General features: G+C 43.3%; 1 protein-coding gene across 1 annotated transcript in view; it reads right to left on the bottom strand.

Annotated features, from left to right (window-relative positions):
- The window catches only part of LOC126160940 (aminopeptidase N-like), a 123,728-nt gene that overhangs the window by 26,347 nt on the left and 75,186 nt on the right, over nucleotides 1-22,195 (bottom strand). The window contains exons 7-9 of the mRNA XM_049916940.1: nucleotides 9,721-9,904; nucleotides 8,280-8,436; nucleotides 3,481-3,562 (exon numbers count right to left, since the gene is read on the bottom strand). Of these exons, the coding sequence (XP_049772897.1) occupies nucleotides 3,481-3,562; nucleotides 8,280-8,436; nucleotides 9,721-9,904 (423 nt within the window). The remainder of the gene's footprint in view (nucleotides 1-3,480; nucleotides 3,563-8,279; nucleotides 8,437-9,720; nucleotides 9,905-22,195) is intronic.

Consider the following 22,195-nt stretch of genomic DNA (forward strand, 5'->3'; position numbering starts at 1 on the left):
TCAAAACACATAAACACTGAGCGAGGTGGCGCAGTGGTTAGCACACTGGACTCGCATTCGGGAGGACGACGGTTCAATCCCACGTCCGGTCACCCTGATTAGGTTTTCCGTGATTTCCCTAAATCTCTTCAGGCAAATGCCGGGATGGTCCCTTTGAAAAGGACACGCCCGACTTCCTTACCTATCCTTCCCTAATCCGATGAAACCGATGTCCTCGCAGTTTGGTCTCCTCCCGCAAAACAACCCAACCCAACCCAACCCAACATAAACACCGAGGCTATGAAACAACCTGAGAGCGAATTTACACAACTAAAATAGAACAATGGTAAGGTAAGTGAATGTTTGTTAGGGTCGCCATCAGCACGATACTGGACAATTACGCGCAGTTTGGTCTCCTCCCGCAAAACAACCCAACCCAACCCAACATAAACATCGAGGTTATGGAACAATCTGAGAGCGAATTTACACAACTAAAATAGAACAATGGTAAGGTAAGTTAATGTTTGTTAGGGTCGCCATCAGCACGATACTGGACAATTGCGATTGAGATGGTGCCCATACACGTAAAGGACGCAAATTACATTTTCAACCATGATTGCAAAACAGTATGAACCCGAACTGAGCACGCAACAGATCGATAAATAAAGGAAGAGCCAGAAAGAAATATCACCAGGCGCGTGGGCTCCAATGAATTAAGTCGATAAGGAAACAAAACGAGTTGTTACGGAAAAGATTCCTTTTGAAGCAAGAATTAGATTGCAGGAAAACTTGTATACTAGTGTTCAAATGGTTCAAATGGCTCTGAGCACTACGCGACTTAACTTCTGAGGTCGTCAGTCACCTAGAACTTAGAACTAATTAAACCTAACTAACCTAAGGACATCACACACATCCATGCCCGAGGCAGGATTCGAACCTGCGACCGTACCGGTCACGCGGTTCCAGACTGAAGCGCCTTTAACCGCACGGCCACACCGGCCGGCTATACTAGTGTGTGAGACGGGTAGACAGAGTTATGGAAACTAAATATAGAAACCGGGATGAAGTTCTTTTCTGCTCACTATATCGCCGATTGTCAAAGGCGGGAGCGCGCATTGCAAATGCGGTCTACCGTGATTGTTGGCGGGCGAGGTTGCTGCGGCAAGTCGCGGTGCGCCGAGGTAACTGTTGTTGGGGCTGAGCCGACGAGACGTGACTGCGAGTCAAGGACCTCATCATGCTCCTCATTACTGATCGTGGATATGAGTAAGTTCACAGTGAAACTCCGAAGACTTGCAGAATCCTGAAGTCAATGAAAAACACGTATGACGGCGTAGTTCAAAGTAAAACCACAAAGTAGAAGTTCGGATTAGAATCGCGAATGCCTCTCTCAGTTTTGGTAGCCTTCCTTCGGACCTCAGAAAAGCACCCTGCACAGTCATTTGTAGCCAGTCCAAGAAAGGGACTAGGTGCTCTTCCAGTCAGAATCAGGAAGTCCCTTCACTGGCTCCCAACATAAAGAGTTAAAGATGTATCCGCCAAAGACATACTTGTGTATGGAAACAGGAAACGAGTGCCTCCCTATCTTACGTCTAGACTTGATAGTCGGAAATACTGAAAATTTTGTTGGGCTTCGCACGGTACTCTCACGACAGGAGGAAGTTCAAAAATTTGGAGACACGAATGGCTGCATATTTCGCTTGAGGAAAAGTGTCTGGAGACCGCACACAGAAGGACAATGGGAAGTTGACAGCTAAGACCTCCACTCGAAGTTTACTAAGAAGCAGGGTCCTCATATAGAGGACACCAGTCTTCCTTTCCACTGCTCATTGTCCAAGGAAGTTCGGCCAGGGGGTAATCTCTGCCCGCCGCTATGGCCGAGTGGTTCTAGGCGCTTCAGTCCGGAACCGTGCTGCTGCTACAGTTGTAAGTAGGCTGTTTATATTTTCTTATTGGCAACGTTACGTAGCGCTCTGTATGAAAATCACTGGCTGTGTTGTGTGCAGTCTGTGGCTAGTTTGCATTGTTGTCTGCCATTGTAGTGTTGGGCAGCGGCAGCTGGATGTGAACAGCGCGTAGCGTTGCGCAGTTGGAGGTGAGCCGCCAGCAGTGGTGGATGTGGGGAGAGAAATGGCGGAGATTTGAAATTTGTAAGACTGGATGGCATATATATTATGATTATTAAGGTAAATACATTGTTTGTTCTCTATTAAAATCTTTCATTTGCTAACTATGCCTATCAATAGTTAGTGCCTTCAGTAGTTTGAATCTTTTATTTAGCTGGCAGTAGTGGCGCTCGCTGTATTGCAGTAGTTCGAGTAACGAAGATTTTTGGTGAGGTAACTGATTTGTGAAAGGTACAGGTTAATGTTAGTCAGGCCAATTCCTTTGTAGGGATTTCTGAAAGTCAGATTGCGTTGCGCTAAAAAATATTGTGTGTCAGTTTAAGCACAGTCCTGTATAAATGTTCAAAGGGGACGTTTCACAGTCACAGGTTCGAATCCTACCTCGGGCATAGATGTGTATGTTGTCCTCAGGTTAGTTAGGTTTAAGTAGTTCTACGTCTAGGGGACTGATTACCTCAGATGTTAAGTCCCATAGTCCTTAAAGCCATTTGAACCATTTGATAATCCCTGAAAGGCTCGCCCGACTGTCCATGCCCTCCGCTAGTGTAGACCTACAGTCTGAGTCACCGGTAGCTTGCGAAAATTTCACCTGTTCTTGACCCAGCGAAGAGGAACTGCCCCGGTCAATGCCAGAAGCATTATTGGAGAAACTACCATAGGAATGAAATGTTAGACTACATACACAGGAGTGGCTTACCAACACTGCTAAACGACCCCCCTTAACCACTCATGTAATCGGTGAGCAACACAGTAAAAACCGAATCGTAAAGTAAATGAAGCAAGAGAATCTCGTAGGCAATTCAGCATGCGAATAGGATAAAATGTGAGGAGAGAGGCATGAAAATGGTTGCCACTTCGCAATGTCTGCTGTTATACGCCTCCAAAAATCTCCCAAGGACTTTTCAAATGCGTGCCACGCAGGTCGATGTTGTATTGCGTTACGAAAGTCGAACATCACGATATCAAGCAGGTGCTGATAAACGTTTTGCCTCATCTGTGCATAGAGGTAGATATTTGATTCGAGTTTTGCCGCAAAGACGCCCTTGTACACTGAATGAAGTAGCTAAAGAGTGAAACTAAAGTACAATAATATATGTAAACAAACAGTTTTCAAAGTTTCTGCGTGCACACGACCCCTGAAGTGGACATATTCATTAAATCACAATACAGTGTAAATGTACTAGTATTAGCCACTTTACAGGATTTCACATTTAAAGAAATGAAACCAAATGAATCCAGAAAACTAGAATATAGAATAACTCTTAGGGCTACATCACGTCCGTAATTTTGTAACGCACATTTTTCTTTTTTTTAATAAGGTTATGTTATATCCAGGGTCAAGAAAATGTATTACCAATTTTTGAATGGTACTTACTTGTTTCTGAGGTAGTTGGAGAGGCCTCTGAAGAACGCATCAGATCCCATGACGTTCTCTATCATCCAGATTATTGATGCACCTGCCACAAACACAGATTATGTTTCGATGGAACAGCGTACTTTGTCAGCAAAAATCAACTAAGGCAGAATGGTCGACAATTCTTAATTAAGCTATAATTACTGCATGTGCTGTAAACGCCTCAAGAACAGTTCATATTATTCATAGTGTAGATCCACCATTTCGTTCTAATGTGATAATCTTTATTACAGGTTTATATTTCAGTTGCACACAAATCTACACAGCCACCTGCTACTGTCACATCGCCGGCCGGTGTGACCGAGCGGTTCTAGGCGCTACAGTCTGGAACCGCGCGACCGCTACGGTCGCAGGTTCGAATCCTGCCTCGGGCATAGATGTGTGTGATGCCCTTAGTTAGGTTTAAGTAGTTCTAAGTTCTAGGGGAACTGATGACCTCAGACGTTAAGTCCCATAGTGCTCAGAGCCATTTTTGACTGTCACATTTTTAAAGACAGCGAGACAGTGGCGCCATCCAGCCACCTACCTGTATCATCAGCTCCAAAGGCAATCCGCTTGTGTGTCATTTAAGCCGACATCCGGAATATTCGGAAATTTCAGCTCAGATTTTCAGGTCGGAGATCACAACGGCATATCATGCAACGACAAGTCAACAATATTCATGAACAATCTCACATAATAGAGAACACATCGGATAAGACGGAAGGCAATTTTTATTTTCAGAATGGTTGACTACATCAGAGCGAGGTCTTCGATCAACACCGCCAAGCGGTAGTTCGTACCAGATTATTATTTGCAACAAGGTCGGAGGCGTTCATACCACAGTAGCGGACTAAGGCCGACTTGGCTCTCAGTTTCAGCACATTTCTTAGACATGTCACCGAAATTTTTTAATGCATACATGCTGGTACAGCTACTTCTCTTTCTTCCAAAGGCTTCTTTAATTTGCCTGTAGGCGTTGTCTAGCTTTCTCCTAGTTATACATGCTTCTATAGACTTACATTTCTCCTGCAGCCATAGGGAAGAGTTGAAAAGTGGAAGGACTTTGCAAGGGAAATGAAACAAATATTGTAGGTAGGGAAGATGGTGCAGATGAGATAGGAGATACGATATTGCGAGAAAAATTTGACAAAGCACTGAAAGCCCTAAGACGAAATTAGGCGCCTGGAGTAGGCGACATTCCCCCAGAACTGCTGATATCCTTGGGAGAGTCAGCCATGACCAAACCATTCCTCTTGATGTAGAGGCTATATGAGACAGAAGATATAATCTGAGACTTCAAGAAGAATCTAATAATAACAGTTCCATAGAAAGTAAGTCCTGACATGTGTGGATATTACAAAACTGTTAGTTTATTAAGTCACGGTTGCAAAATATTGACACGAATTATTTACAAAAGAAAGGAAAAAACTGGTATAAGTCGACCGCAGGGAAGATCATTGCGGAGTTCTGGAGAAATATTGGAATACGTGAGGCAACACTAACCCTATGACTTACCTAAGGTTAATGAAAGGCAAACCTACATTTATAGCATTTGTAAACATACAGAAAACTTTTGACACTGTTTGACTTGAACGCATTCGTCAAATTTCTGTAAGCAGCAGGGGTAAAATACGGGGAACGAAAGGTTATTTATAACTTGTACAGAAACCAAAGGGCAGTTATAACAGTCGTACAGCATGAAAAGGAAGCAGTGGTTCAGAAGGGAGTGAGACAAGGTTGTAACCTGTCCCAACATTTATTCAGTCTGTACAGTAAAGAAGCTGTGAAGCAAAGGAAAGAGAAAGTGAAAGTGAATTGCAGTTCAGGGAGAAGAAAAAAAAACTTTGAGGCTTTCTGATAACATTGCAATTTTGTCAGAGACAGCAGAGGACTTGGAAGTGCAGTTGAACGGAATGAGCAGTGTCTTGAAAGATGTAAACATTAACAAAGGCATGATGATTCTCTTCTCCGTAATGTAAAAACATTCACTAAGATTCACTAAGATCATCACCAAGTGTATAGTAAAACAACGAATCTTAATCAAGGGGGGAAACAAGCTGGATATATGTATATACAAATGACCAACCAGTGCCAAAAATCACGCGCCAATTTATGTATGCCGATGACACTGCAGTTGCAGCCCAAGGTAACAATTTTATGGATGTAGAGGAGAAATTAACCAGTACCTTGGAAGCTCTCTCCCAGTATTATGAGGCAAACCACCTAAGGCCGAACCCTTCCAAGACGCAGGTCTGTGCATTACATTTAAAGAACAGGGAGGCAACTCGTGAATTAAATGTAATATGGAAAGATGAACGTCTCGAGCATTGTAAAACGCCCAAATACGAGGTGCATTCAAGCTCTAAGGCCTCCGATTTTTTTTTTACAATTAACTACTCACCCGAAATCGATGAAACTGGCGTTACTTCTCGACGTAATCGCCCTGCAAACGTACACATTTTTCACAACGCTTACGCCATGATTCCATGGCAGCGGCGAAGGCTTCTTTAGGAGTCTGTTTTGACCACTGGAAAATCGCTGAGGCAATAGCAGCACAGGTGGTGAGTGTGCGGCCACGGAGAGTGTCTTTCATTGTTGGAAAAAGCCAAAAGTCACTAGGAGCCAGGTCAGGTGAGTAGGGAGCATGAGGAATCACTTCAAAGTTGTTATCACGAAGAAACTGTTGCGTAACGTTAGCTCGATGTGCGGGTGCGTTGTCTTGGTGAAACAGCACACGTGCAGAATTTCCCGGACGTTTTTGATGCAGTGCAGGAAGGAATTTGTTCTTCAAAACATTTCCGTAGGATGCACCTGTTACCGTAGTGCCCTTTGGAACGCAATGGCTAAGGATTACGCCCTCGCTGTCCCAGAACATGGACACCATCATTTTTTCAGCACTGGCGGTTACCCGGAATTTTTTTGGTGGCGGTGAATCTGTGTGCTTCCATTGAGCTGACTGGCGCTTTGTTTCTGGATTGAAAAATGGCATCCACGTCTCATCCATTGTCACAACCGACGAAAATAAAGTCCCATTCATGCTGTCGTTGCGCGTCAACATTGCTCGGCAACATGCCACATGGGCAGCCGTGTGGTCGTCCGTCAGCATTCGTGGCACCCACCTGGATGACACTTTTCGCATTTTCAGGTCGTCATGCAGGATTGTGTGCACAGAACCCACAGAAATGCCAACTCTGGAGGCGATCTGTTCAACAATCATTCGGCGATCCCCCAAAACAATTCTCTCCACTTTCTCGATCATGTCGTCAGACGGGCTTGTGCGAGCCCGAGGTTGTTTCGGTTTGTTGTCACACGATGTTGTGCCTTCATTAAACTGTCACACCCATGAACGCACTTTCGACACATCCATAACTCCATTGCCACATGTCTCCTTCAACTATCGATGAATTTGAATTGGTTTCACACCACGCAAATTCAGAAAACGAATGATTGCACGCTGTTCAAGTAAGGAAAACGTCGCCATTTTAAGTATTTGAAACAGTTCTCATTCTCGCCGCTGGCGGTAAAATGCCATCTGCTGTACGGTGCTGCCATCTCTGGGATGTATTGACAATGAACGCGGCCTCATTTTAAAACAATGCGCATGATTCTATCTCTTTCAAGTCCGGAGAAAAAAAATCGGAGGCCTTAGAACTTGAATGTACCTCGTATCTTGGTGTCACGTTGGATCGCACACTGGCCTACAAACATCATTGTAATGCTACAAGGGAAAAAGTCTCAACTAGAAACAACATCATCAGGAAGCTAACCAGCGGATCCTGGGGTGCAAACCCAAAAGTCCTGAGAACTTCAGCCCTTGTGCTCAGTGTGTCAGCCGCGGAATACGCCGCTCCAGTATGGTCTGCATCAACACACGCGAGAAAAGTTGATGTCGCGGTGAATGAAGTGGCACGGATTGCTACCGGATGCACAAGATGTACTTAATGATGGGGATCGTACCGCCCAACATACGACGTGACATCGCTGCCGAAGCCGAAAAAAACCAAGCAAGAAAAAGACATGCGTCACCCTTTATATGGACACCAGCCTGCTGACGCCTGGTGGAGACCTACCATACTCAGTCTGGAGAACCCTAAACCGTATGAGGGCAGAAGTGCCTAAGTGCAAGACAAACCTGCAGCAGTGGGGTTTCCTAAAAGAGAATGAGAACACTGTCTGTGTGGTTCTGTCCAGGATCCTCAACACCTGCTTATCTGTCCACATTTAGACCAGCCCTGCACAATGAATGGCTTATGGGAGGCAAATGACAAGGCCATATTGGCTGCTGATTTTTGGAAGTGTGAAGTCTAGTTCCGGACACGGAAAGTAAGTATGAGGAAGAACAGAACACTGCCTGCTTGACATGTATAGATAACACATGCTGCAGTTGTGGACATACCTGTCACTATGTACACTTTGTTTTAATAGTCATCAGATAATTTCGAGTAAATTGAAATTCACTTATACAAATTTTCATTTACTCAAAGAGAAGAAGAATCAAAGCAATAGCCGGCCAAAGTGGCCGAGCGGTTCTAGGCGCTACAGTCTGGAACCGCGCAACCGCTACGGTCGCAGGTTCGAATCCTGCCTCGGGCATGGATGTGTGTGACGTCCTTAGGTTAGTTAGGTTTAAGTAGTTCTAAGTTCTAGGGGACTGATGACCTCAGAAGTTAAGTCCCATAGTGCTCAGAGCCATTTGAACCAATCAAAGCAATATTTTCCTCTAAATTTTGAAGCAGTGTGAAAGGAAAAGATAAAATCCAACGAGCTGTACCGCTTACCCTTCTGGTAAATGTTGTAATCCATGAAGGCCTGGTCAGCTGTGATGTTGGGGTTCTTGGTGAGTGGGTACCCTTCGCCGCTGACATCGGCCGTCATGGCGGTCTGCAGCAGAGTGGTCACCGCGAAAACCTCGCGCTGGCGCCACGTGGGCTCCACCTGCGCACACAGACACACCGTATTTGTACAGTTAACATCAATGGTATTCGTACCTCAGTAAAGATACAGATGCTGACTTCCCAGCAGTGCATAACCGGTAAGATGTCACACGTCTACCGTATTTGTACAGTTAAGGGGCTCCGGAAAGGCTCAAAATCATGAAAAGTTCCATTTTTACTTTTTTGCGTTTTCTGAATCTGCAGACTATTACCTTTTAATAGATATATAATTTATTCAATTCCGAAGAGACTACAACTATTTTTAAATTTTTTTTGAAATGTGTTCTACATGGGCGTGACCCACTGTGACGCTGTTAAACTGCTGTCAAATGGTGTTATTATTAACGTCCGTGTTCATCAGATACATTTTAGTGATGTGAGATAAAGTATGTGTTGTGGCTAACCTGTGATGGTTCAATATATATCGCTGGTGTGATTGTCGATTGTTTCATGTTTATTTACTTTGTCGTTATCTCGAAAATATTCGTAATTAATTATGTTTCTTGAGTCTCTGTTTTGTTGAAGTATAATAATGAGTAAAAGTAAAGTTATTAGAAATCCTCTGAAGGCTTTTAAGAAAAGGAGAAATGTTGGAAAGCCAAAGGTATGTGTTATTACTGTAAATAATAACATTCTAACATGATACGAGCGATGCTTGCTTTAGACAAGGAACGCCTTCGGGCTGCAGACAGGGCTGTAAAGAGTCTAGAAATACAAGCAAGAGTAAACAGGAGGAAGGAACAAGAGGAAGCTAGAGGAGGAGTTTGCAGAGGATGAAGATAATCCATCCTATGGACCTGGAATGCACTAAAAACTTAATCCAATCTTTGTCGCTCGATTCCCAAAACTTTTATTTTCTCATACTAATTACATGTTTTCTAAGGATCTTCCAAACATATTTGTTTCAAACTTTCAGTAAATGTTACACAGTACCTTCTGCATAATTTAACACAGCCTTTTTCCAAAGAAACTGTATATTTTTGAATATATAAAGAAAAAATTGCAAAAAAATGTTGTGAATTTTCATTACAATTAAAAAAAAATCATCTTTAATAACTGAACTAAAATTTTGTAAAATCCCTACGTTACGTTGTAGCCCATATTCCAATAAATTATCTGTGAAAAGTTCAACTTCCTACCTTAAATACTTTGCGAGGAAAGATGTAATTTATAAGCGTTATTTTAACATTGCAAGTATAGGGCGTTCCGGAGCCCCTTAACACTCTCTGCGACCGCTGTGAGAACACGCGTCGTGAGACCTGCACAGCAGCGCGTGGGAACTCACCACATCGGTAGCGATCCACTGGAAGTAAGTGGCGAAGCCCTCGTTGAGCCAGAGGGCGTTCCACCAGTCGCAGGTGACCAGGTCCCCGAACCACTGGTGCGCCACCTCGTGTTGGATGGTGCCCAGAGACTGCTCCTTGGTCGCCTCCGACGTGTAGTTCTCCAGCACCAGCAGGCTGCCCTGCCTGCAGAAGGCACCGCACTGTCGTCCACTGCACCGCCAACGCTCACAGGGTGTCAGCACCTACATCTATCTACATGTGCGTCTAAGTGTACATCTACAGGGTGTTTCAAAAATGACCGGTATATCTGAAACGGCAATAAAAACTAAACGAGCAGCGATAGAAATACACCGTTTGTTGCAATATGCTTGGGACAACAGTACATTTTCAGGCGGACAAACTTTCGAAATTACAGTAGTTACAATTTTCAACAACAGACGGCGCTGCGGTCTGGGAAACTCTATAGTACGATATTTTCCACATATCCACCATGCGTAGCATTAATATGGCGTAGTCTCTGAATGAAATTACCCGAAACCTTTGACAACGTGTCTGGCGAAATGGCTTCACATGCAGATGAGATGTACTGCTTCAGCTGTTCAATTGTTTCTGGATTCTGGCGGTACACCTGGTCTTTCAAGTGTCCCCACAGAAAGAAGTCACAGGGGTTCGTGTCTGGCGAATAGGGAGGCCGATCCACGCCGCCTCCTGTATGTTTCGGATAGCCCAAAGCAATCACACGATCATCGAAATATTCATTCAGGAAATTAAAGACGTCGGCCGTGCGATGTGGCCGGGCACCATCTTGCATAAACCACGAGGTGTTCGCAGTGTCGTCTAAGGCAGTTTGTACCGCCACAAATTCACGAAGAATGTCCAGATAGCGTGATGCAGTAATCGTTTCGGATGCAGGGACGATGGGACTGCAACATGGGGCTTTTCGGTTCCCCATTTGCGTCAGTTCTGTTTATTGACGAAGCCGTCCAGATAAAAATAAGCTTCGTCAGTAAACCAAATGCTGCCCACATGCATATCGCCGTCATCAATCCTGTGCACTATATCGTTAGCGAATGTCTCTCATGCAGCAATGGTAGCGGCGCTGAGGGGTTACCGCGTTTGAATTTTGTACGGATAGAGGTGTAAACTCTGGCGCATGAGATGATACGTGGACGTTGGCGTCATTTGGACCGCAGCTGCAACACGGCGAACGGAAACCCGAGGCCACTGTTGGATCACCTGCTGCACTAGCTGCGCGTTGCCCTCTGTGGTTGCTGTACGCGGTCGCCCTACCTTTCCGGCACGTTCATCCGTCACGTTCCCAGTCCGTTGAAATTTTTCAAACAGATCCTTTATTGTATCGCTTTTCGGTCCTTTTGTTACATTAAACCTCCGTTGAAAACTTCGTCTTGTTGCAACAACACTGTGTTCTAGGCGGTGGAATTCCAACACCAGAAAAATCCTCTGTTCTAAGGAATAAACCATGTTGTCTACAGCACACTTGCACGTTGTGAACAGCACACGCTTACAGCAGAAAGACGACGTACAGAATGGCGCACCCACAGACTGCGTTGTCTTCTATATCTTTCACATCACTTGCAGCGCCATCTGTTGTTGAAAATTGTAACTACTGTAATTTCGAAAGTTTGTCCGCCTGAAAATGCACTGTTGTCCCAAGCATATTGCAACAAACGGTGTATTCCTATCGCTGCTCGTTTAGTTTTTATTGCCGTTTCAAATATACCGGTCATTTTTGAAACACCCTGTATGTACTGACCAGGGTGGAGGGAACATAGTGTAGAGGTGAATGTTCTACCTAGAGGATAGTGTACCTACGAACACGTGATAACATATTGTACATTACAGACATAAGTACTCAGAAAACGTGAAAACTATGACAAACCGAAAATGCATCTTTGTTACCGTCTGAAAACGATACTGCGTATAATGCCCGTAAAATTTCAGAAACGGCTACATGAAAATAACTCAGCTTTGTGAAAATGCCTTTGTTTGTATCTGCCAATCATCTTGAATCAGTTAGCACTATTAGTCAGACTGTAATCTGTTACAGTTCAGCTGTACACGTCGAATATTAAAATCTCTAAATAATGTTTACATTTCAAGAGGAAACCGAAAGAAATTGTGTTTAGTAACTACAGCAGTCGAAAACACTCTAAGAAAAGAAGGCACTGAAGCATGAATTTCGACTCAAAAAATGTTCAGTCTGAATCAAAAATTCAAATAAATGACTTTCATTACTAATAAGCTCATACGTGTTTCACACTGAGCAAAATGTGAAGTACGAAGTTACACAAGCCAACAGTTATGGATTTTGATTCCATTCCTCACTAGGCAGTGACACTGCTAAAGGGAGGCTATACTTTAGTTGATGTCAAGTATCTAAGAAACGGGAGACTTCCCATGACAGTTCCAGACTAACATTATCATCTCATTAGCGAAGAAGACATGCGCACACATATATATGGAGAGTACCAGACGATAATTGTCTAGCAAATCATAATTTGCTGTCCAAAATACACACAAGAATAGGTAGAGAAAAAGACTAGGTAATAGCCGAAAAACAGCTTCATTACTTTCGAAGAGAAGTTCTATAGCGTATCTGAGACCATGTTTGGTGCAAACAAATTTTGTTTTTGTCGCCAAAATATTTATTTTATACACTATTGGCCATTAAAATTGCTACACCACGAAGATGACGTGCTACAGACGCGAAACTTAACCGACAGGAAGAAGATGCTGTGATATGCAAATGATTAGCTATTCAGAGCATTCACCCAAGGTTGGCGCCGGTGGCGACACCTAAAACGTGCTGACATGAGGAAAGTTTCCAACCGATTTCTCATACACAAACAGCAGTTGACCGGTGTTGCCTGGTGAAACGTTGTTGTGATGTCTCGTGTAAGGAGAAGAAATGCGTCCCATCAGGTTTCCGACTTTGATAAAGGTCGGATTGTAGCCTATCGCGAATGCGGTTTATCTTATCGCGACATTGCTGCTCGCGCTGGTCGATATCCAATCACTGTTAGCAGAATATGGAATCGGTGCGTTCAGGAGGGTAATACGGAACGCTGTGCTGGATCCCAACGGCCTCGTATTACTAGCAGTCGAGATGACAGGCATCTTATCCGCGTGGCTGTAACGGATCGTGCAGCCATGTCTCGATCCCTGAGTCAACAGATGGGGACGTTTGCAAGACAACAACCATCTGCACCAACAGTTCGACGACCTTTGCAGCAGCATGGACTAGCAGCTCGGAGACCATGGCTGCGGTTACCCTTGACGCTGCATCACAGACAGGAGCGCCTGCGATGCTGTACTCAACGACGAATGTAGGTGCACGAATGGCAAAACGTCATTTTTTCGGATGAATCCAGGCTCTGTTTACAGCAACATAATGGTCGCACCCGTATTTGGCAACATCACCCGGCGTGATGGGATGGGTTTGCCATTGGTTACACGTCTCGGTCACCTCTTGTTTGTATTGACGGCACTTTGAACAGTGGACGTTACATTTCAGATGTGTTACGACCCGTGGCTCTACACTTCAATCGATCCCTGCGAAACCCTACATTTCAGCAGGATAATGCACGACCGCATGTTGCAGGTCCTGTACGGGCCTTTCTGGATACAGAAAATGTTCGACTGCTGCCCTGGCCAGCACATTCACCAAATCTCTCACCAACCGAAAACGTCTGGTCAACGGTGGCCGAGCAACTGGCTCGTCACAGTACGCCAGTCATTACTCTTGATGAACTGTGGTATCGTGTTGAAGCTGCATGGGCAGCTGTACCTGTACACCTCATCCAAGCTCTGTTTGACTCAATGCCCAGGCGTATCAAGGCCATTATTACGGCCAGAGGTGGTTGTTCTGGGTACTGATTTCTCAGGATCTATACACCCAAATTGCGTGAAAATGTAATCACATGTCAGTTGTAGTATAATAAAGTTGTCCAATGAATACTCGTTATCATCTGCATTTCTTCTTGGTGTAGCAATTTTAATGGCCAGTAGCATATTTCACTCGTTATGATCGTTTCGATATCATCTCCATGACACCTGTGGTACAAAATTATAACACGCTGCATAATAAGTTGCTAATTGATCCATCTGATGGCGACTGGAGAGAATCTCACTGAACTAAAGTAAATAAATGTGGTGCGGTTAGGGTCCTCCGTCGGGTAGACCGTTCGCCGGGTGCAAGTCTTTCGATTTGACGCCACTTCGGCGACTTGTGCGTCGATGGGGATTAAATGACGATGATCAGGACAACACAACACCCAGTCCCTGAGCGTAGAAAATTTCCGACCCAGCCGGGAATCGAACCCGGGCCCTTAGGATTGACATTCAGTCGCGCTGACCGCCTTTTTTTCTCATTTTGCTCGGTATTGTTCGTTGCGTTTGGTCTGGGCGGATGTATTAAGACATCTGTTCATGCTGATCATCGATTCCTTCACTAATTTTTTTTTATTATTACAGAGGGCGAGCAGCCCTCCGACTGAAGACGATGAGCTACTGTGCCGGCAGCACCCAGCTACCGGGGCGGGCCTCGCTGAACTGCCCAGTATTGGCGAGGGAAGGTAACAACAGTACTTCCCACGCCCGGGTTCGATTCCCGGCGGGGTCAGGGATTTTCTCTGCCTCGTGATGACTGGGTGTTGTGTGATGTCCTTAGGTTGGTTGGGTTTAAGTAGTTCTAAGTTCTAGGGGACTGATGACCTCAGAAGTTAAGTCCTATAGTGCTCAGAGCCTTTTTTTTTTAACAACAGTATCGGTATGAACTGTCCCTCAATTGGAACTTCAGATGACTCCCATCTAAACAAGGAATATCTGATAAGTGAAGAGATCTCCTTAGATGGCAAAGGGACTCGATATGGCGAATTTATTATATTTTCTGTTTACTATTTAATTATATATGGCAGCTTCTGGAAAAAGGTTAACCATGTGTCGAGATATGAAAAGTGGTAACAAATTAAAATCATTGGGGGAAGTGGCAACAAAACGACTATTCACGTTGGTGTGTAGAATATATGAGTCTCGCGATATACCATCTGGCTTTCAGAAAATCATCATCCACACAATTCCGAAGACGGCAAGAGCTGACAAGTGCGAGAATTATCGCACAATCAGCTTAACAGCTCATGCATCGAAGCTGCTTACAAGAATAATATACAGAAGAATGGAAAAGAATATTGAGAATGCGCTAGGTGACGATCAGTTTGGTTTTAGGAGAAGTAAAGGGACGAGAGAGGCAATTCTGACGTTACAGCTAATAGTGGAAGCAAGGCTAAAGAAAAATCAAGACACTTTCATAGGATTTGTCGACCTGGAAAAAGCGTCCGATAATATAAAATGGTGCAAGCTGTTCGAGATTCTGAAAAACGTAGGGGTAAGCTATAGGGAGAGACGGGTCATATACAATATGTACAACAACCAAGAGGGAATAATAAGAGTGGACGATCAAGAACGAAGTGCTCGTGTTAAGAAGGGTGTAAGACAAGGCTGTAGCCTTTCGCCCCTACTCTTCAATCTGTACATCGAGGAAGCAATGATGGAAATAAAAGAAAGGTTCAGGAGTGGAATTAAAATACAAGGTGAAAGGATATCAATGATACGATTCGCTGATGACATTGCTATCCTGAGTGAAAGTGAAGAAGAATTAAATGATCTGCTGAACGGAATGAACAGTCTAATGAGTACACAGTATGGTTTGAGAGTAAATCGGAGAAAGACGAAGTTAATGAGAAGTAGTAGAAATGAGAACAGCGAGAAACTTAACATCAGGATTGATGGTCACGAAGTCAATGAAGTTAAGGAATTCTTCTACCTAGGCAGTAAAATAACCAATGACGGACGGAGCAAGGAGGACATCAAAAGCAGACTCGCTATGGCAAAAAGGGCATTTCTGGCCAAGAGAAGTCTACTAATATCAAATACCGGCCTTAATTTGAGGAAGAAATTTCTGAGGATGTACGTCTGGAGTACAGCATTGTATGGTAGTGAAACATGGACTGTGGGAAAACCGGAACAGAAGAGAATCGAAGCATTTGAGATGTGGTGCTATAGACGAATGTTGAAAATTAGGTGGACTGATAAGGTAAGGAATGAGGAGGTTCTACGCAGAATCGGAGAGGTAAGGAATATGTGGAAAACTCTGATAAGGTGAAGGGACAGGATGATAGGACATCTGCTAAGACATGAGGGTATGACTTCCATGGTACAGAGGGAGCTGTAGAGGGCAAAAACTGTGGAGGAAGACAGAGATTGGAATACGTCAAGCAAATAATTGAGGACGTAGGTTGCAAGTGCTACTCTGAGATGAAGAGGTTAGCACAGGAAAGGAATTTGTGGCGGGCCGCATCAAACCAGTCAGTAGACTGATGAAAAAAAAAAAAAAAACTACATGGACAGAATATGCTAAAAATGATAGACTAGTTATTAATAAAATGTGAGAATTGATAAAATGTGATTGAGAATAGCTAAGAAAATTATTTTACGTAGTAACAGGTTTGAAACTGAGGGAGCTTATTACGAGCTGGGAAAGGTGTTCCAGACTCATTAGTTTCCCAAACTTTTTATTGTCTACGAGAATTTCCAGCTTTAAAAAAGTTAAGGGTGGATGTGTCTAACACATGTGATGTAATGGGTAAAGAATGTTCTTAATATGGCGCAGTATGCCACAAGGCCTCTAGTCCGGTGGAAGGAAGTGCAGCTTACAGCTCGGCATTTTGCTGACATGCGACAACGCCATCCACTTGGAAACAACATCCTTGCATGCTATTGGTTAAACAAGAGTTCACTACATAAAACAGCACACAATCTCCTTTGCTGTGGGTGGCTAAAATGCTCGAGGTCCATGGAACTCTTCTATCCCTGACGTTTCGTCCAAGGCTACGTTGGACATCTTCGGAGGTGCTCCTGGTTGTGCTGAGACTTGCCGACTGACGAGTCACACGTCGAAGAGTGGCCTAAATACAGTGAAAAGTGGGGGTGACAATGTTTATCTCTGCTATCACGTGAAATCCAGACCAAGCCCACTTTCCACGGTATTCATACTGTCTGTTTAGCTAGCACTGACAATTAGATGTTTTAAGGTACAATACTTTGTCGAGCTATCAAGATACTCGTGAATAGCGATTTTTACCAAAATAGGAAGGGAACAGAAACCTTTATTGCGACAACCTATAAGAAAAATCGTGGCGTCATCAAGAGTTAATGTAAAACTGCTGGAACGCCGCTCTCAGATTAAGATGAAGTGCGGCACAAACGTATCACGTATTCCTCAGAATATAAATACAATTAATTCTATTATTTTACAAACGTTTGCTGTCCTTACCAAGCTCAAAAATGCAAGGGTTCTTCTAAAGTATAAAACAATGTAGTTTCAGACTAATGCAACACCTATTAAAAATCAATAAAATAAATATTTACAGACTTAATGCCATGCATTAAAATAATATACACGCTATGGCATAATTTTTACAGATTACATGCTGTTGAGACAATATCAAATATATTATTGTTAGCTAAGTGATGGCTGTAACTGTTGCACTTCAGCCTAACGAAGGTAAAGTGAACAAAGCACATGCGAAGAATACGTGCAATGAAATAATACGAAACCACTGGAATTAACAGTCATACAAAAGTCAATTAAATAAGAACGCTATAAGATTGTGCCTCTTCCTCTACAAAGCAAAATAGTCAGCCTGTGATTTCACGATAATTTATGTTTAACAGTAATAACGGTGAAACTAAAGAAGAATGACCAACAAATCTATGTTGTGTATGTCACATTTGAGAGTATTAAGATCCATGCACTAGATATCACAGCGTTGCTCGTGTCAGTACAAAGTGCGAGACACACGAAACCACACGGCCGCGAACCCTCTGTCAACCTAATTAATTGGTTAGAAAGTGAATTGGAAGGCCAAGAGACTATGTAAGGACTTATACACAAAGCAGCAACCAGCCAAGAAGCTAAAAAAAATGGTATCGCAGCTAGATTTGAATTCGGAAGAAGAGTTAATAGGGGTAGTTGTCTTTCAGCCACTCTGTTTACCATGTTTATCAAAGACTAGATAATGAAGATGCTAGAAGTAGTATGTGTAGGAAAAAGAAGTATGTATAGAAGGCCACAAGATCAATTGCATCAGATTTTCTGATGACACTGTACTGCTTGAAGGTAGAACAATATGTTTTCAAAGAACACCGTGCAGTCTTTAAGAAGCATTGCAAGAGAACAGAACTGAAATTAATACAAATTAAACTAAGATGTATAGCTCATGACAAAGAAAATATGAAAGTGAAAACAACAGAAGGTCAAGCTGAACTTATCGCACTGTAAGAGAAAGTGTCGTAGCTGAAGGATAGTGTATACAGAAAGACATGTTATTTCCTGATCGGTGTTTCAGTGTAGTGACCAATTTTAGAATCACATGAAGGAACATGCACAACAAACCACCTTAAGCATTTTCTGTTGTTTTTGTAGTTGTGAGATACGAGGTTGTGTACTGTGCTGCCTTTGTAAATATTATGAGTCCTACACATTAAATGCCGTATGATATACATATTAAAGCTATTTGGAAGATATTTATAACTGTGTACGCTTCCGCAGCAAGAGTCAGTTAGCATGAAAGTTTTATGATTATGGTACCGCATCATAATGTAAAAACTAACGGTTTCTCGATGGTCGCAGTGGCTTTCTTCTGGGTCTGCTCTTGGAGTACAGAGTTTTGTCGTAAGGAAAACTCTGTATATTCTTAAAACTAGCTACAGAACGTGTGGACGTTTAAGCCATACTTCCAGTCATGCACCATTTTGCACCTCGAATTGAAAGGTCTTCTACCATGGCACAGATGATATTGCCAAATAAACAAAGTTTCTTTAATGACTTCTGCCATTTTCCCTGTCTCGACAATGGATATTTGTGTTAGTTACCAATGGCTTATATTTCAAAATGTTTCTATCTTGTAACTGGTTTTAGATAATACTTCTTCCAACTTACTGATTATTGGCTTGAAGCAGAGTAAAAATGTAACACATTATTTATTAAATACAAATTGAGAAGATTTTCTCGATTGCAGTATTATTTATCTTTAATAGAATATTTGTTCCTTGATCTATGGCAATGTTGTATGTTTTAACAGTTTTTCACATTTAGAAAAACCTTACTTTCCCGGAATCGTTTTTGTAATTTCAGAAAAAAATGCAGTACAAATAAAGTGAATGTCGTCATTTCAGAATGACATAAGAAAATATATTAGACTTCTATTACAGAGCCTATGTCTGAAAAGTGTTCCATTATACAACACTCTCCCCCAACAGATATTTGGGGTGCTTGCTAGCTGCTAACCAGGCCAGTGAAACGGAAATAAGATCAAGATCTGTAATGGGAAAGTTAGCTCTCCTGAAAAAGAAGCTTTTGTGATGCAGTAAAGTTGAACTGGAGTTCAGGAAAATTTTGATCAAGTGCTTCAGGTGGGGTGCTTATCTGTGAAGGGTGGACATTGAAGGAAAGAAAAACGGACAAGATAGAAACGTTCGAGATGTGGATTTTGTGGAGGATGGAAAAAGTAGAATAGGTAGATAAAGTGAAGAGCAGTGAAGTAATGGAAATGATACAGGAACCTGGTTAAGAAAAGGAAAGGAAACTGAGTGGAACAAATACTCCAAGGAAAAGGAATTCTAAAAACACCTATGGAAGGTAGAGTGGACGGAGAGAACAAAATAGGAAGGAGCAATACGTATTGTTATTGCGGTGTATTATTTCAGTACTACCATTTATTATTATTATTCCAAATGTATAAGACGCAAGCAGGGTCAGGATCAAATGAAGATAGGAATGGTGACAGTAACCTGTGAATCGTTAGAATAACTTATGATGATGTTAACAGTGGACACGTTCATGTTTTATTCTCAATGTAACGATATGATGGAAATGTGTTAATGGTTTCAGAATAAGATTCGAGGGGATCTGCAATCAGTTTAGCTGTGATCCAGAACTAGGAAAATTCCGCAAAAACAAAAGCAAGTACAATATTCCTTAATCAGGTTTGTCAGCCGGACGACGAGGACCGATCAAGAAGTTTGCGTTTGAGGGGGTTGTTACATGTACCTCTGCGTCTACATCATACTCCGCAAGCCACCTAATGGTGTGTGGCAGAGGGTACTTACGGTACTACTATCTGATCCCTCCGAAGAATGATTGTCGGTAAGCTTCTGTATTGGCTCTAATTTCTCGAATTTTCTCCACGTGGCCAGTAGGCGAGATGTATGTGGGGGAGAGTAATATGTTGTCCGACTCCTCCTGAAAAGTGTTGTCCCGAAATGTCAATAGTAACTCTCTCCGTGGCGCACAACCCCTCTCTTATAACGACTGCCAGTGGAGTTCGTTTAGATTCTCCGTAACGCTCTCTCGCCAGCTAAACGATTCCGTGACGAAACGCGCCGCTCTTCGTTGGATCTTCTCTAACTCCTCTGTCAGTCCTGTCTGGTAGGAATCCCAGATAGATGAACAATACTCAAGAATCGGGCGAACAAGCGTCTAATAAGCCACTTCTTTCGTGGATGAGTTCCATTTCCTTAAGATCCTTCCGATGAATCTGAGTCTGGCGCCTGCTTTTCCCACTGCTCGAGACGGACATTCCACTTAAGGTCGCTCTGGATAGTTACGCCTGGATACACTACTGGCCATTAAAATTGCTACACCAAGAAGAAATGCAGATGATAAACGAGTATTCATTGGATAAATATATTATACTAGAACTGACATGTGATTACATTTTCACGCAATTTGGTTGTATAGATCCTGAGAAATCAATACCGAGAACAACCATATCCGGCCGTAATACCGGCCTTGATACGCCTGGGCGTTGAGTCAAACAGAGCTGGGATGGCGTGTACAGGTACAGCTGCCCATGCAGCTTCAACACGATACCACAGTTCATCAAGAGTAGTGACTGGCGTATTGTGAGGAGCCAGTTGCTCGGCCACCATTGGCCAGACGTTTTCAATTGGTGAGAGATCTGGAGAATGTGCTAGCCAGGGCAGCAATCGAACATTTTCTGTATTAAGAAAGGCCCGTACAGGACCTGCACCATGCGGTCGTGCACTATCGTGTTGAAATGTAGGGTTTAACAGGGATCCAATGAGGGGTAGAGCCACGGGTCGTAACACATCTGAAATGTAACGTCCACTGTTCAAAGTGCCGTCAATGCGAACAAGAGGTGACCGAGACGTGTAACCAAAGGCACCCCATACCATCACGCTGGGTGATACGCCAGTATGGCGATGATACACACTTCCAATGTGCGTTCAACACGATGTCGCCAAACACGGGTGCGACCATCATGATGCTGTAAACAGAACCTGGATACATCAGAAAAAATGACTTTTTGCCATTCGTGCACCCAGGTTCGTCGTTGAGTACACCATCGCAGGCGCTTTTGTCTGTGATGCAGCGTTAAGTGTCATGGTTTCCGAGCTGATAGTCCATGCTGCTGCAAAGGTCGTCGAAATGTTCGTGCAGATGGTTCTTGTCTTCCAAACGTCCCCATCTGTTGACTCAGGGATCGAGACGTGGCTGCACGATCCATTACGGCCATGCGGATAACATGCCTGTCATCTCGACTGCTAGTGATACGAGGCCGTTGGGATCCAGCACGGCGGTCGGTATTACCCTCCTGAACTCACTGATTCCATATTCTGCTAACAGTCATTGGATATCGACCAACGCGAGCAGCAATGTCGCGATACGGTAAACAGCAATCGCGATAGGCTACAATCCGACCTGTATCAAAGTCGGAAACGTGATGGTAAGCACTTCTCCTCCTTACACGAGGCATCACAACAACGTTTCACCAGGCAACGCCGGTCAACTGCTGTCTGTGTATGAGAAATCGGTTGGAAACTTTCCTCATGTCAGCACGTTGTAGGTGTCGCCATCGGCGCCAAACTTGTGTGAATGCTCTGAAAAGCTAATCATTTGCATATCACAGCATCTTATTTCTGTCGGTTAAATGTCGCGTCTGTAATACGTCATCTTCGTGGTGTAGCAATTTTAATGGCCAGTAGTGTATTTTACGGCAGACGCTGTCTCCAGGTGTTTGTCACCAATAGTGTAGCTGAACAGTAGTGGATGTCTTTTCCTATGTATGCGCAATATGTTACATTTATTTACGTTCAGAGTGAACTGCCAGAGCCTGTACCATTCATCAATTTTCTGCAGGTTGTTCTGCAATTTCTTACTAACTTCTGGCGTTGCTACTTTGATAAAGACAACTGCATCATCTGCAAATAGCGTTAAAGAGCATCCGACGCTTTCTACTAGGTCATGCAGCGATCCTATGACACTTCCCTGCGCTACTCCGGATATTACCTTTACATCTGCCGATTTTATTCCGTTTAGAGCGACGTGACGAGCTCTATCTGCAAGAAAGCCTTGAATCCAATCGCAGGTCT

This window comes from Schistocerca cancellata, unplaced genomic scaffold, assembly GCF_023864275.1.
Source record: "Schistocerca cancellata isolate TAMUIC-IGC-003103 unplaced genomic scaffold, iqSchCanc2.1 HiC_scaffold_1167, whole genome shotgun sequence".
In the NCBI taxonomy this organism is placed as follows: Eukaryota; Metazoa; Arthropoda; class Insecta; order Orthoptera; family Acrididae; genus Schistocerca; species Schistocerca cancellata.